Source organism: Hipposideros armiger, unplaced genomic scaffold, assembly GCF_001890085.2.
Source record: "Hipposideros armiger isolate ML-2016 unplaced genomic scaffold, ASM189008v1 scaffold_196, whole genome shotgun sequence".
Taxonomy (NCBI): domain Eukaryota; kingdom Metazoa; phylum Chordata; class Mammalia; order Chiroptera; family Hipposideridae; genus Hipposideros; species Hipposideros armiger.
Window position 1 is genome coordinate 2,828,636 of NW_017731546.1, and position 13,682 is coordinate 2,842,317.

Here is a 13,682-nt window from a genome sequence, read left to right on the forward strand (position 1 = left end):
ATGTGAGCAGTTGGAAAAAAGAAGGTTGTACGGTTTCACTAAGAATGAGGCATTTCCTGCTAACTTCATTTCCTTTCTTGATTTAATATACTAGCAGATTAGACTATTTCCAGAGACAGTGTAATCTGCTTGTTGGTCAAATATTACATTTCTATGGTGTCCTTTTAGGAAAGATGAAGAAACAAGAGCACATAAATGACCAGTAGTTGCTTCAACAACTACCCCCAAAGTGGAACACTGATTAATGGATCTAAGTCACTGGGAGGGCAGTCTACAGTGGCATTCTGAAGAGGGTCTGTATTTCCCCCAGTTCTAGTCAATATTTATCAATAACTTGGACAAAGCCCCTAAATACCAAAGGCATGCTTCATTAAAGTTGGAACTGACAAAGGCTGAGGAAGAATCAGAATTCCAAAGGACCCGTACAAGTTAAATTTAGTAAGATGATGCAATCCTTCAATTAGGTTAAGAAGAAAGTGTGTAAGTAATTAGGAATGGACTTGACTTCCCAGGAATGTCTGCCAAGTTCAGCAAGAGACAACAATGTGATATGCTTGCCTAACAATGAAAGTAATGATACTAATATCAACATATGCCAGTCCATGGGAATCACTCTGAAGTGGCAAAAGTGCTTCTGGACCAGGCTCTGGTCAGACCGCAGGGGAACTGTGTATCATACAAGATCTGAGAAAAGTGTAAAGCCTGAACATATGAAGACGTGGCCACACAGAAGAGACAAGGGCCTTTCTATGTCATTTTACATGTGTGCTATTTATGGAAACATTTGGGTGACATTTCCAACAATGAAATCCGTCCCTTGTAGGGGTGCTGAGTAGCTCCAACTCTGGAAGCAGTGGCTGGATAAAAATCCTGTGACATAATTAATTATAAGTGAATTTTACACTACAGAAGAGGTATACTGTACCACTGCTGTTTCTAGCTCTGGGACTGTATTTTTTCACACGTTTATTCTTTGAAGGGAGAATCAGAATTCTAAACTTTGTAAAGTTTTTAAATAAAATGATTCTAGTTTTCTGTTTAATTTAATATGGGCATAATCTATCATCACTCAGTTTACCCTTCTGAAATGGGTGACGTTTATGAACCCTTGGGAAACCATGAGGAATCTCCCTAACCAGGTAGATTTGATAATACTGCCATACCTGATTTGGAGGAAGCCATTGAAGCGAGGCGGGCATCCGTCCTGGAACTTTGAAGGTTTCTGCAATCCTGAGTGAGTGTGGAAGTCGGGCTGTGCTGTGCTGAACCCACAGGATTGATAAGAAGGTTGGGCAGGAGAGGACAGGGCCCGCTCCTTTACAGCAGGAAGTCCTTCAACCGCTTCTTAGAGCTGGTCTCCATGCCCAGGCCTTCCGAGATCACGGTTCCAAGATTATAAAGCCATGCGCTCTGGGGCCTTTTCCAGACTTCCTTAACAGCTGTATTCTTTACCATTAACACCGAATCCTCCAGGGAGGATTATAGAAGTGATATGACTGCACAATTAAATATTAGAAATGACCAACGAGTATATCCTGTTTATTGTTTATGATTTACATGGAAAATGATGGATGAGGGTTGTAGAACAATAAACCAGTCATTACATTTAGACCCGGGCTTTTGAAAAACTTGCATTCCATTTTAACAGTTCATATATATTTAACAGCTTATATATAAATCCAGATCACAAATAATCTAAAGAGTTAGTAAGCTTAGAGATAAACAATTAAGAAACACAAAAGAAAATGACATGAAACCACCTTTAAATACCAGCATTCATATTACAAGAAAGAAGAAATTGTTTAAAAAAATAAAATTATAGGTCAAGTCACGTAACATATAATAGAGAAATAAGGGAAACAACATTTTTATTAATATTTATATGTATTTCTAATTTATCCTCACATATTTTTAACTTCTTCAAAAGGATCCAAGATCTGATCAATACTTTGGTGTCTGAACTTGTTAGCCTCAGCTTTCAGCTTGTTACAATGAAAATCCTAGAGCTTCCAGTTTCTTTCTAAAAAATTTTATAAGCCAGCTCTTATTCAACTTTTCTCCTTCATAGCAGCTGTTTATAGATAGTAGGAAAGCCAAGAATGAAGGACAGAAACAGATGGAAAGCAAAAAGTGCAACAGCTATCTTAAGTTCAGCTCTCAATACTGCTGGTTGAGTTTGGAACCAAAACCTCTTAAAAACTGGCAGATAAGAACTAAATCTAAACAGGCAAAGAAGAAATATTTTCTTTGGGACAGCTGCTATCTAGGAGGAAAAAAAAAACAAAACAAAAAAACCAAGGTCCCTTAATACTGCCTAAATATAATGTGTGGCTTATTACAGAGAAATCTGTAGCAATGTCAGTTTAACCAGTAAGTGTCACAACTGATCAATATTACTTAAAGAGAACAGCAACAAAAAACACACTAGCCACGAATTTCTGGAAACCAAAAACCAAACAAACAAAAGTCACACTAGCCACACATTTTCACAATGTACACATGAGAATTAATTTTAATCTGATTTGATTTCTTGACACTCACTGATCATCAATGAAATACAGTATGGAAAGATCACAGAGTAGAAAACAAGCAAAGGTTAGTTTATACGACCGTGACTATATACATCAGAAGGGAAACATGCTAGCTAATGCAACATTAAGGCCTGAATGTAAGCATTTCCAAAGTCACAGAAGCCCCAAAGAACCCCTAAGTTACAAATTCACCACATTACACGCATGCAATGTTCAGCTGTTTTTTTTTTTACCCATAAAAGGATACACAGTATTTTGCTGTAAATACCAGTCACATTTACAATATATGCAAAAATTAGAATGCAAGTGTTATGTTCCTTATATTTAAGCCTCAAATGTGCCAACAGGGAAAATTCATTTAAGAATGAAGAAAGGGGATGGAATATAAATATTCAGAGAAATTACACAAATATAATGTAATTTTGCATTTGGGAAGCCATATAAATATTCCTTTTACATGTCCAAACTAAATTATCAATGTACTACTTGAATGGATGTACACTCACTATGTGCTTTACTATTTTACTTGCTCAAATGTGATATTCTAACATCCTTCTCTGGTGTCGATACCAAATCACATCTGTAAGTTAAGTATTACATCAATGTTCGTACATAATTGCCAGCTGGGTGTGATCACATAAACAGAAAGCCGTGCAATCTTAACCTGGGGCAACATAATTACAAAGATGACCTTGTGGGTCAAATTTTCCATGAAAAAGAATAAGGGAAGCTGATTTGCTCACTTTTGTAGTAGCTCTTCAATAGAACTCCTTTAGAGGGTAAATCTGAGGACAGGATCTTCTTTTTTCTTTTAAACAAAGGAAAACAAGAAACTGTGTTGCATGTTCAGTTCTGTTCACACAGTCATTAAGCTATCGAATAATCTACTTCCTTTTCACCCATGGCTTAATTTGGCTTAATTTGAAACTACCTATTTTCAGTTCCAGGTGAATAATTTTACCAAAATAAAATCAGTGTAAAGAAACAAATACTGATAATGTAATACAGATAATCTTTGTTCAAGAATACTTTAAACAAATAAATTATAACACAGTAAGGTTTGGATATGTTATAAAAAGGTTATGGCCAAACCTGTCCTATGCACCATCAATTTTATGCTTTATACAAGTTAGTGCATTTAATCTTCTAGTTTTTTAAGGATTCAGATTTTCCTTTAGGATACAACAGAATGAGTATTAAAAACACTGTATGCATGTTTTCAGACTTTCCAAAATATTTAAGAACCAAAATTCCCTTAAACTAACTATACCCAATATTTATTAAACAAATGTGCCATGAGTGTTCTGGACCTTCAAGTATAACTTTATCCAAGTAGAAAGGATTTCTGTAAGGCCTTCTAATTCTGAACTGAGCACTGAGCACACTAGATTGTTCATATGCTTTACTAATCTTACTTTAAGCACATCCAACATAAAACAATAATTTATTTTACTACCTTAACATTTCCAGGGGATTACATTGAAGATTGAAAATTTTGTGATGACATGGCCAGAATTATAGCCTTTGTTGGACATTCTAAAAAGTCCTAATTTTAAACAAAGATGGAAGAATAGACACCTTGCTAAAAAACCACTCAGTATTATGAACCAAGAGGTTTTGATGCAGCAAAAGCAAAGGGACCAATGAAAAAGCATGCTTTTGAATTCTTTTTATTTCCAATGAAACCAATTTTAGTACTGCTGTGATCACAGTCTTCACATCTGATGCAAATAGGAGATCTTAATCATAATCAACTTAGTGGCAGTACTTCAGACAAAACCAATAATGTATGCCACATAGATGATTATTTCTTCTGGAGAGAGTTAATTGATAAGCTTTACAATAACATATTCAACTAAAAAAAAAATGGATGTACTGCTTCAACATTCAGCTTGAAAATGTTTAGTACTTCCAGCAAACCTAAACTTAGTTTAGAAAGGTTAATATTCTCTTTCTAAACTATGGCATAGACTATATATAGCATTTTAATATATTTATATATAATTATTTGCACATCAGATTTAGAAGGAATTTGCGGATTTACTTTGATAGACTGATCTCATTCAAGTGTTAAGGTTTAGGGGGCTTCTGCAGTGCTGTCATTTGAAGGTGGGGCCTCGTGCTCAGGCTCAGAGGAAGCAGCTGCAGATGCTTCGATAATTGCAGGTGGGAAATGACGGCGGCACACAGGGCATGTTCCCGACTGGAGGGAGAAAAACAGAAGTTCAGAGCCAATGGAAAGGTCTTAACTGCCACACAAGTATCTTAATAAAGAAAAAACAGTATCATTATCCTAAAAACAAAACAAATAACTTAAAAACAAAAACCAAATGAACTTCAAAACCACACAATACAGAGAGGCAAAATTTTGATGCTATTTCCTCTTCATCCCAATCAGACACTAATTTCTTTGAGGGTAAATCGTATCTGTTAATGACGTTTGTATCTTTTAGATCACTCATCTTTTACTTAGTGAGTATTAACTGAGAGTCTACTATCCTCCCTGCTCATCACGGGTGCTGCAGTGGAGAGTGAGCTGATTATTATTCATAGTCACAGGCCATGTCTTCACGTGAACTGATTATTATTCAATCTATGATACATATATTAGAGAAACCAGACCTAATTAATTCACACATTTATTACACCAAATCATCCCCCAGAGCCTTCTATATTGATATATTTACACACACACACACACACACACACACACACACACACACACACGCACGCGCGCGCGCACACACATATACACTAAAGCCTCACTTTAGTGTATAGATGGACCTCACAGACCCTCTTTAAAAGCTATATAATTCCTTTTCAAAAAGATATGGAGTTAGGTGTTTTCTAAATGATAAAATAAATCAACCATACACCTGGGAGGGATGGTCTAACAGGGAAAGAAGTTATACTGGTAGTATAATATTTTATGAATGGAAGTTTATAGAATCATGTCATCTGGTGACTTTGCAAGTCTGGTCTTGTTCCCAAGGAGATCTCCCTGATAGAAAGCAGATTGCAGAAATTACACTGTTAAAGGTGACAAAGATTTGTATCTTTTTTGGGAACCTTCTCCCCAGAGGAAAGGCTTCACACTAAGCTGTTTCTTAACTGGAAGGAGACTACAGAAATTATTACCTTGGGCTATAGCCAAGTCAATGACAATTCATAGTTGTACAACATATATAATGTTCACAATTCAAGAATTTAATCATATAAACATTTACTGAGTGCTTGACATTCAAATTGGGCCTAACAGCAACATTTTAGCGTCAGATAGATGCACTCTCCATCAACCTCATACTATCTGTGTAAACTTGTGTATCAAACATTGGAAAATGAGAATTAGGACACCAATATGTCCCAGAGTTATTGTGGGGAATAAATGGGAAATTATACATGAATCATCTAGTAGTGCCTGCAACACAGCAGGAACACAAAGCACTAGATACTTCTTAAACATTTGATACTACCATAAGTTTAAAGAAAGAGGATATTAAGAATAGAAAAGGTTGAATTGAAGTTGGACCTACCTTGATCATCTAATCTTACAGGTGCAGGGGGAAGACCACACCAGGCTAAGCAAACACAGCTAACGTATGGGAGTAAATCTGAAGAGATAGGCGGGGAGCTAGCTCATAGAAGGCCTTAAAAGTCAAGGCAGAAACTTTAGATTTTATAAAGAAATCTGAACATTTCTGCATAGGATTTTAGAAATTTTAAGTAGAGTTTTGACAAAGATGAAGTGGAAAGAAAAGGGGAAGGAGGGAGAGGAAGAAAGAGAAGAAAAAAGGAAGGGGGTAGTAGTAGGGAAGAAAGGAGCTATATCCATAAGTAAGTAAGCTGGAAAAGTGATTTGGGAATTCATACTCAACTGCTTGTAAATATCCTTTACACAAAAATAGAGTTCACAGAGATTTAAGTAAAACTCTTTTTCCTCAAGTAATACAAATATACTTAAAATTTGGGAGTAATATTTAAGGACAACATAAAAAAATTTGAATAAGAGATACTTGGTAGATTATTAAACATTTCTCATATACATTTGCAGAGATAATGAATGATACAGATTGATAGACTATCTGTATATTTTTACAGCACTCTGAGTAGGATCAAAGACTTCTTTGCTTGAGATATTTTTGAAAACATCAAATTTCAGAGATATGATTAAATATGTTAAGCAGTTAGTGTTGTCTATATTATTTTTAAGACAGTCTTAGTAAAGTAAAATAGTTTGATACTAGCATTAATCTGTAGTCATTAAAAGGTAAACCAATTTTTAATTAAATTGAATTAAACTGAATTAAAAAGTACTCCAACTAACTATATAAATAAAACAGGATTAAAAGACACCACTATCATCATTAACTTGTAGGAGGAACTATTAACATATTAACTTACAAACAGTAATAATATAAAACTCACCTTCTGTAGCCAAATTGAGACACAAGGCTTGTGAAAGAAATGGTGACAGGGTAACTCTGTTGCTATATCATCCTTAATATACTCGCTGCAACAGATTGGACAGCATAGCTCCTGACCAATAGCTGAAAACAACAAATAATTTGATATTTCAATCCCATAAAGTTCAATTTTAATAAAACTCAAAACCAACATATGAACTCATAGATGAAACCTCTGAAAGACAAAAGAACCAGACTTTGAGCAATAAACTGGCGAACATGTTTCTAATACATGACAATTTGAAATTGAATAAACGTTTTTATAGAAAAGTTGAGTAGAGAACATTTGTCCCAGGCTATCACTTGATAAATTAAAAATATTCTTGTATTTGGTGAAAGTTTGTCAGAATCTTGTTTCATAGAAAACATAATGAAAGTTAGTATTTTATCTTTTAGGAGCATTGATAATATACTTAAACATGCAATGTGTCATTCAACATTAGAAATCAACTTTGCCCTTACCAGTGTGATCTTCAAGAACGAGGGTCTCTGGAAGACCATCAATGCTCTCCTTACTGGCTGGTGGATTGGCCACCTCCACATCTACTGCAAGAGACTCTAAATGTGCCAGGGCAGTCTGAAAAAAAAAAAAAAAGTCACAGTTCTTTGTTAGAAAACACTTTAAAAGAGTAATGGTATCTTCAAAGTTAAATCCACCATTATTTTCTTCTTGTTAGTTTATTTTGCTTCGGTTCACTGCCTTGTTTGCCTCCTTCCAAAAGGAACCATAATCACCACCATCAAACTAAAACACCAAAAACACACCAAAAAAGCCCTACTTTTCACAAGTATAACAAAAATTGATTTTGTCTCAGTAATCACCTACTTGTCCATTATTTAATATTCTCTGAAGAGTGGTTACCTCTTCCAACTTATGAGTTCCTGTATGGGGTTAATAATACGTAGTGTGTTAACCACTTTATTCAAGCATAAAGGTTAAAAAAACAAGAGTATTAAAATTAACTACAGCTATAATAATTTGGTAAAGAATACGCAATATATGTGCTGGCCGGATGGCGCAGTTGGTTAGAACGCGAGCTCTGAGCAACAGGATGGCTGGTTCAATTCCCACATGGGCCAGTGAGCTGCGCCCGAGCTGAGCTGCCACTGAGATGTCAATAGGTGGCAGGGTGGCTCAGCTGGTAAGAGCACGTGCTCCTAACAACAAGGTTGCCTGTTTGAGATGGTGGGCTACGCCTGCCCGCAATTAAAGACTGAACTCGGCAGCTTGAGCTGAGCTGCCACCTGGGTGGCTCAGGAGATACAGCGTGTGCTCTTAACAACAAGGATGCCGGTTTGACTCCCACATGGAATGGTGGGCTACACCCACCCACAACTAAGATTGAACATGGCACCTTGAGCTGAGCTGCCGTGAAATGCCGACATGTGGCCGATGGCAACTGGACTTGGGGCTGAGCTAGCTGTGCCCTCCACAACTAAGATTGAAGGACAATAACTTGGCTGTTCCCCTTCCCCAATAAAAAAAATCTTTAAAAAAAAAGAATATAGAATATAAAAATAGGTAATTTGTGACATCAAAAACATAAAAGAAAATAAAATGGTACAGCTTTTGTATGCAATAGAAGTTGTTATCAGCATAACACAGGCTGTTAAGATGCTTGATGTAAGTTTCACAGTAACTACAAAGCAAAAATCTACATTGGATTCAAAAAAGATAAAGAGAAGGGAATCAAAGGATACCACTATGGAAAATCATCAGGTCATAAAAGAAGATAGCAAGAGAGGGAGGAAGGAACAACAGAACTATAGAACAGCCAGACCACAATTAATAAGATGGCATTATTAAGTCCTTATCTAGCAATAATTATTCTAAATGTAAATGGACTAAATTCTCCAATCAAAAGTCATAAAATGGCTGGATGGTTAAAAAAGACCCAACTACAAGAGAATCGCATCAGCTTTAAGGACATAGGCTCAAAGTGAAAGAATGGAAAAGCATATCCCAGGCAAGTGGAAACCAAAGAGCAGGAATAACTATGCTAACATCAGACAAAATAAACCTTAAGCAAAAAACAGTAACAAGAGACAAAGGCTATGATAAACCTTTATAATGATAAAGAGTGAACTCATCAAGGGGATATAACAATCACAAATAAATATGCACCCAACACCAGAGTACCTAAATATATTAAGCAAATAAAAACAGATCTGAAGTGAAATTAGACAATACAATAAAGAGTGGGGTACTTTAATTCCTTACTTTCAACAATGAATAGATCATCCAGACAGAAAATCAAAAAGAAAACACTGGACTTGAACTATACTTTAGATATAAATCTAACAGACATATAAGAACTTCCCATACAATGGCAGCAGAATACACATTCTTTTCAAGTGCATATGAAATATTCTCCAGGATAGATTATATAATAGGTCACAAAACAAGTCTTAGCAAATTTCAAAATACTAAAATCATACCACCTCTCTTTTTGACCAAAATAGCAAGAAATGAAAAATCAGTAATGGGAACAAAACCAGAAAACTCAAACATGTGGAAATTACACAATACGCTCCTGAAAAGCCAATGCATCAAAGAAATCAAAAGATATCTTGAAACAAAAATAGAAACACAACATGCCAAAACTTATGAGATGAAAGAAAAGCAGTTCCAAGAAGAAGTTTATAGCAATAAATGCCTATATTAAAAAAAAAAGAAAGCTCTCAGATAGACAACTTAACTTTATACCTCAAGGACTAAAAAAAGAACAAACTAAGCCAAAAGTAGCAGAAAAACAAAGAAACAAAGATCAGAGCAGAAATAAATGAAGTAGAGACCAGAAAAGCAATAGAAAATATCAACAAATTAAGAGCTGTTTTTTTAAAAGAAAAAGATAAACAAAAATGACAACCTGTAGCTAGACTAAGAAAAAAAAAGAAGTTTCAAATAAAATAAAAAATGAAAGAGAAGACATTATAACTGATACCACAGAAATACAAAGAATCATAGGAAAGTTACTATGAATAATTATACACCAACAAATTGGATAACCTAAAAGAAATGGATAAATGCCTACAAATATATAACTTACCAAGAATGAATCATGAAGAAATAAAAAATCTGAATGAGTCAGAAAAGTGAACCTTCATCAAAATTTTTCAAACAAAGAAAAGCCCAGGATCAGATGGTTTCCCTGGGAAATTTTATAAAACATTGAAGAATTAATGCCAATCCTTCCCAAGCTCTTTAAAAAAAGTGAAGAGGAGGAACATTCCCAAACACATTTTATGAGGCTAGCATTACCCTGATATTCAAGGTCAGATTAGTACACTACAAGAAAGTCATAGTCCAATAACCCTGACAAACATAAATGCAAAATCTTCAACACAATACTAGCAAACTGAATTCAACAGCATATTTTAAAGATCATACACCATGATCAAGTGGGATATATTCCTGGGATTCAAGGACAGTATAACATAAACAATTCAATCATGTAATACACCATATTTACAGAATAAGCTAAAAATATTATGATCATCTCAATACTTGCAGAAAAAGCATTTGACAAAATACAGCATCCTTTCATAATAAAAATTCTCAATAAATTGGGTATAAAAGGAACATACCTCAACATGATAAAGGCATACATACGAGTATATGACAAACCCACAGCTAACATCGTAATAAAAAATGAAAGGTTGAAAGCTTTCCTTCTAAGATAAAGAACACAACAAGGTGTCTATTCTCTTCACTCGTATTCAAATTAGTACTGGAAGTCCATGCCAAAGCAATCAGGTAAGAAAAAGAAAAGAAAGGATCTAAATCCAGGACCGGCCAAGTGGTGCGTTGGTTAAGAACTGGCTTGGGACGCCAGAGGGCCCCGGTTCAGATCACACATATGAGGGCCAGTGACGCTGCCCTCTACAGCTAAGATGCTGAACAACAGCTAAACCTGGAGCTGGGCTGCTGTGAGTCGACGGCGTAGGCTGCAGCCCCTGCTGCAGTGGGTTGCCATGGGCTACCATGTGTAGCCAGCAGCCAGCGTGAGCGGCCCTCAAGCCGCCTTGAGCGGCTGTCCAGAAGCCAGCGACTGATGTGCCTCGCCCGGGAAGAGTGCAATGATGGTGCCAACTTGGGCCAGTGAAGCAACGTCCTCCACAACTAGACTGAAGAACAAAAAGACAGCAACTTGTCTGTTCCCCTTCCCCCAATTTCCCAATAAAAATCTTTAAAAAAAAAAAAGGATCTAAATCGGAAAGAAAGAAATAAAATTGTCTTTGTTTGCAGGTACCATCTCATATATAGAAAATATTAAAGACTCCACCAAAAACAAAACAAACAAACAAACAAACAAACAAACAAACAAACAACTGTTAGAGCTAATCAGTAAATTCACTAAAGTTGCAGGATACAAAATCAACATGTGGAAATCAATTGTGTTTCTATACATTAACAGTAAAATAGCTGAAAAACAAAGGAAACAATCCCATTCATAATAGTATCAAAAAATACTAATACTAATAAAATACTAATAAAATTACAGTAATCAAAACAGTATATAGTACTGGCATAAAAGTAGACACATGGATCAATGGAACAGAATCAAGGGCCTAGAAATAAACCCTGGCATATACAGACAACTAATATTTGATAAGGGAGCCAGAAATACTCCATGGGGAAAGGATAATCTTTTCAATAAATGGTGCTGGGAAAACCGGATAATCACATGAATTGAACTGAACCCCTATCTTATACTACTCACAAAGATTAGCTCAAAGTGGATGAAAGACTTAAACATAAGGCCTGAAACAGTAAAACTCCTAGAAGAAAACACTGGGGGAAAAGTTGTTTGATATTGGTCTTGGTGATGATTTTTTGGCTACAACAAAAGCACAAGCAACAGAAGGAAAAATAAATGAGACTACATTAAACTAAAAATCTTATATGCAGCAAAGGAAACAATCAACAAAGTGAAAAACCAATTTATAGAAAATATATGCAAATCATATAACTGATAAGGAGTTAATATTCAAAATATATAAGGAACTCATATAACTCAATAACAATAAAAGCAATCTAGTTAAAAAACTGAGTAGACGGAGGCCGGCCGAGTGGCTCAGTTGGTTAGGAGCGTGAGCTCTGAGCAGCAGGGTCGCTGATTTGATTCCCAAATGGGCAAATGGGCCAGTGAGCTGCACCTGAGCTGAGCAGCTGCTGAGCGGCCAACAGGTGGCAGGATGGCTCAGCTGGTGAGAGCATGTGCTCCTAACAACAAGGTTGCCGGTTTGACTCCCACATGAGATGGTGGGCTACACCCACCTGCAACTAAGATTGAACACGGCACCTTGAGCTGAGCGGCCGTGAGCTGCCAACAGGCTGCCGGATGGCAACTGGACTTGGAGCTGAGATAGCTGCACCCTTCACAACTAAGATTGAAGGACAACAACTTGACTGTTCCCTCCCCCAATTCCCCAGTAAAATCTTAAAAAAAAACAAACCTGAGTGGAGGAAATGAATAGACATTTTGCCAAAGAAAACAACCAACAGGTACATGAAAGGATGCTGAACGTCACTAATTATCAGGGAAATGCAAATCAAAACCACAATGAGATATCACCTTCAAACCTATTATAATGGCTACCACGATCAAAAAGAGACACTAACCTGAAATTTAAAAAAAAGAGACAAGTAAAAACAAGTGTTGGCAAAGCTGTGGGGATAAGGGGACCCTTATGTACTGTTGGTGAGAATGTAAATTGGTACAGCCACCTTGAAAAACAATAGAAAATGCCTCAAAAAAATAGAATTACCATATGATCCAACAATTCCACTTCTGGGAATATTATCTAAAGGAAATAAAATTAGGATCCTGAAGAGATATCTGCACCCCTATGTTCAATGCAGCACTCTTTACAACAGCCAAGATACGGAAGTAACCTAAGTATCCATCAATGGATGAATGGATAAAGAGATGTGATAAATATACACAATGAAATCTCATTCAGCCATGAGAAAGAAGGAAGTCCTGCCATTTGTGACAACATGGATGGATCCTGAGGGCATCATGCCAAATGAAATCAGTCAGACAGAGAAACAGAAATAATGTACGATATAACTTATATGTGGAACACAAAAAAGCTGAACTCATAAAAACAGAGAGTAGAATGGCAGTTACGGGGTAAATGAGGAGATGTGGATCAAAGGGTACAAACTTCCAGTTATAAGAGGATTAAGTTAAGGGGATCTACTGTACAACATAGTGACTGCAGTTAATAATACTGTATTATATACTTGAAAGTTGCAAACAGAGTAACTCTTATGCTATTACCACAAGAAACAAAGGGTAATTATATGAGGTGATGCAGGTGTTAACTAACACTACAGTGATAATGACTTCACAATATATATGTTCATCAAATCAACACACTGCACACCTTAAACTTACACAATGTTATACAAAGTCAGACAACTAAGTTCGCAAACTCATCCTAGTAAAAATGCTACATACCTCACTGCTGAGTATCACTACAGTCACCTTTGAAATACTCCCCTTGGGAAGTTATGCACTGATGTCAGCGCCTAGTCCACTCTTCAAAGCAATTTTGGAACTCTTTTTCTGGAATGGCCCTCAGAGCTGTCATCGTATTACCCTTGATGTCCTGAATGTCATCAAAATGTCTTCCTTTCAATATTTCCTTTATCTTCGGGTAAAGAAAGAAGTCATTG

At 36.1% G+C, this 13,682-nt stretch overlaps 1 protein-coding gene across 1 annotated transcript in view; it reads right to left on the reverse strand.

Annotated features, from left to right (window-relative positions):
* Positions 1-1,509: 1,509 nt before the first annotated feature.
* PJA2 (praja ring finger ubiquitin ligase 2) overlaps positions 1,510-13,682 on the reverse strand; it is a gene marked incomplete at its 5' end in the record, with an annotated part of 75,896 nt that continues 63,723 nt past the window's right edge. The window contains 3 exons of the mRNA XM_019653133.1: positions 1,510-4,734; positions 6,957-7,078; positions 7,457-7,571. Of these exons, the coding sequence (XP_019508678.1) occupies positions 4,609-4,734; positions 6,957-7,078; positions 7,457-7,571 (363 nt within the window). The remainder of the gene's footprint in view (positions 4,735-6,956; positions 7,079-7,456; positions 7,572-13,682) is intronic.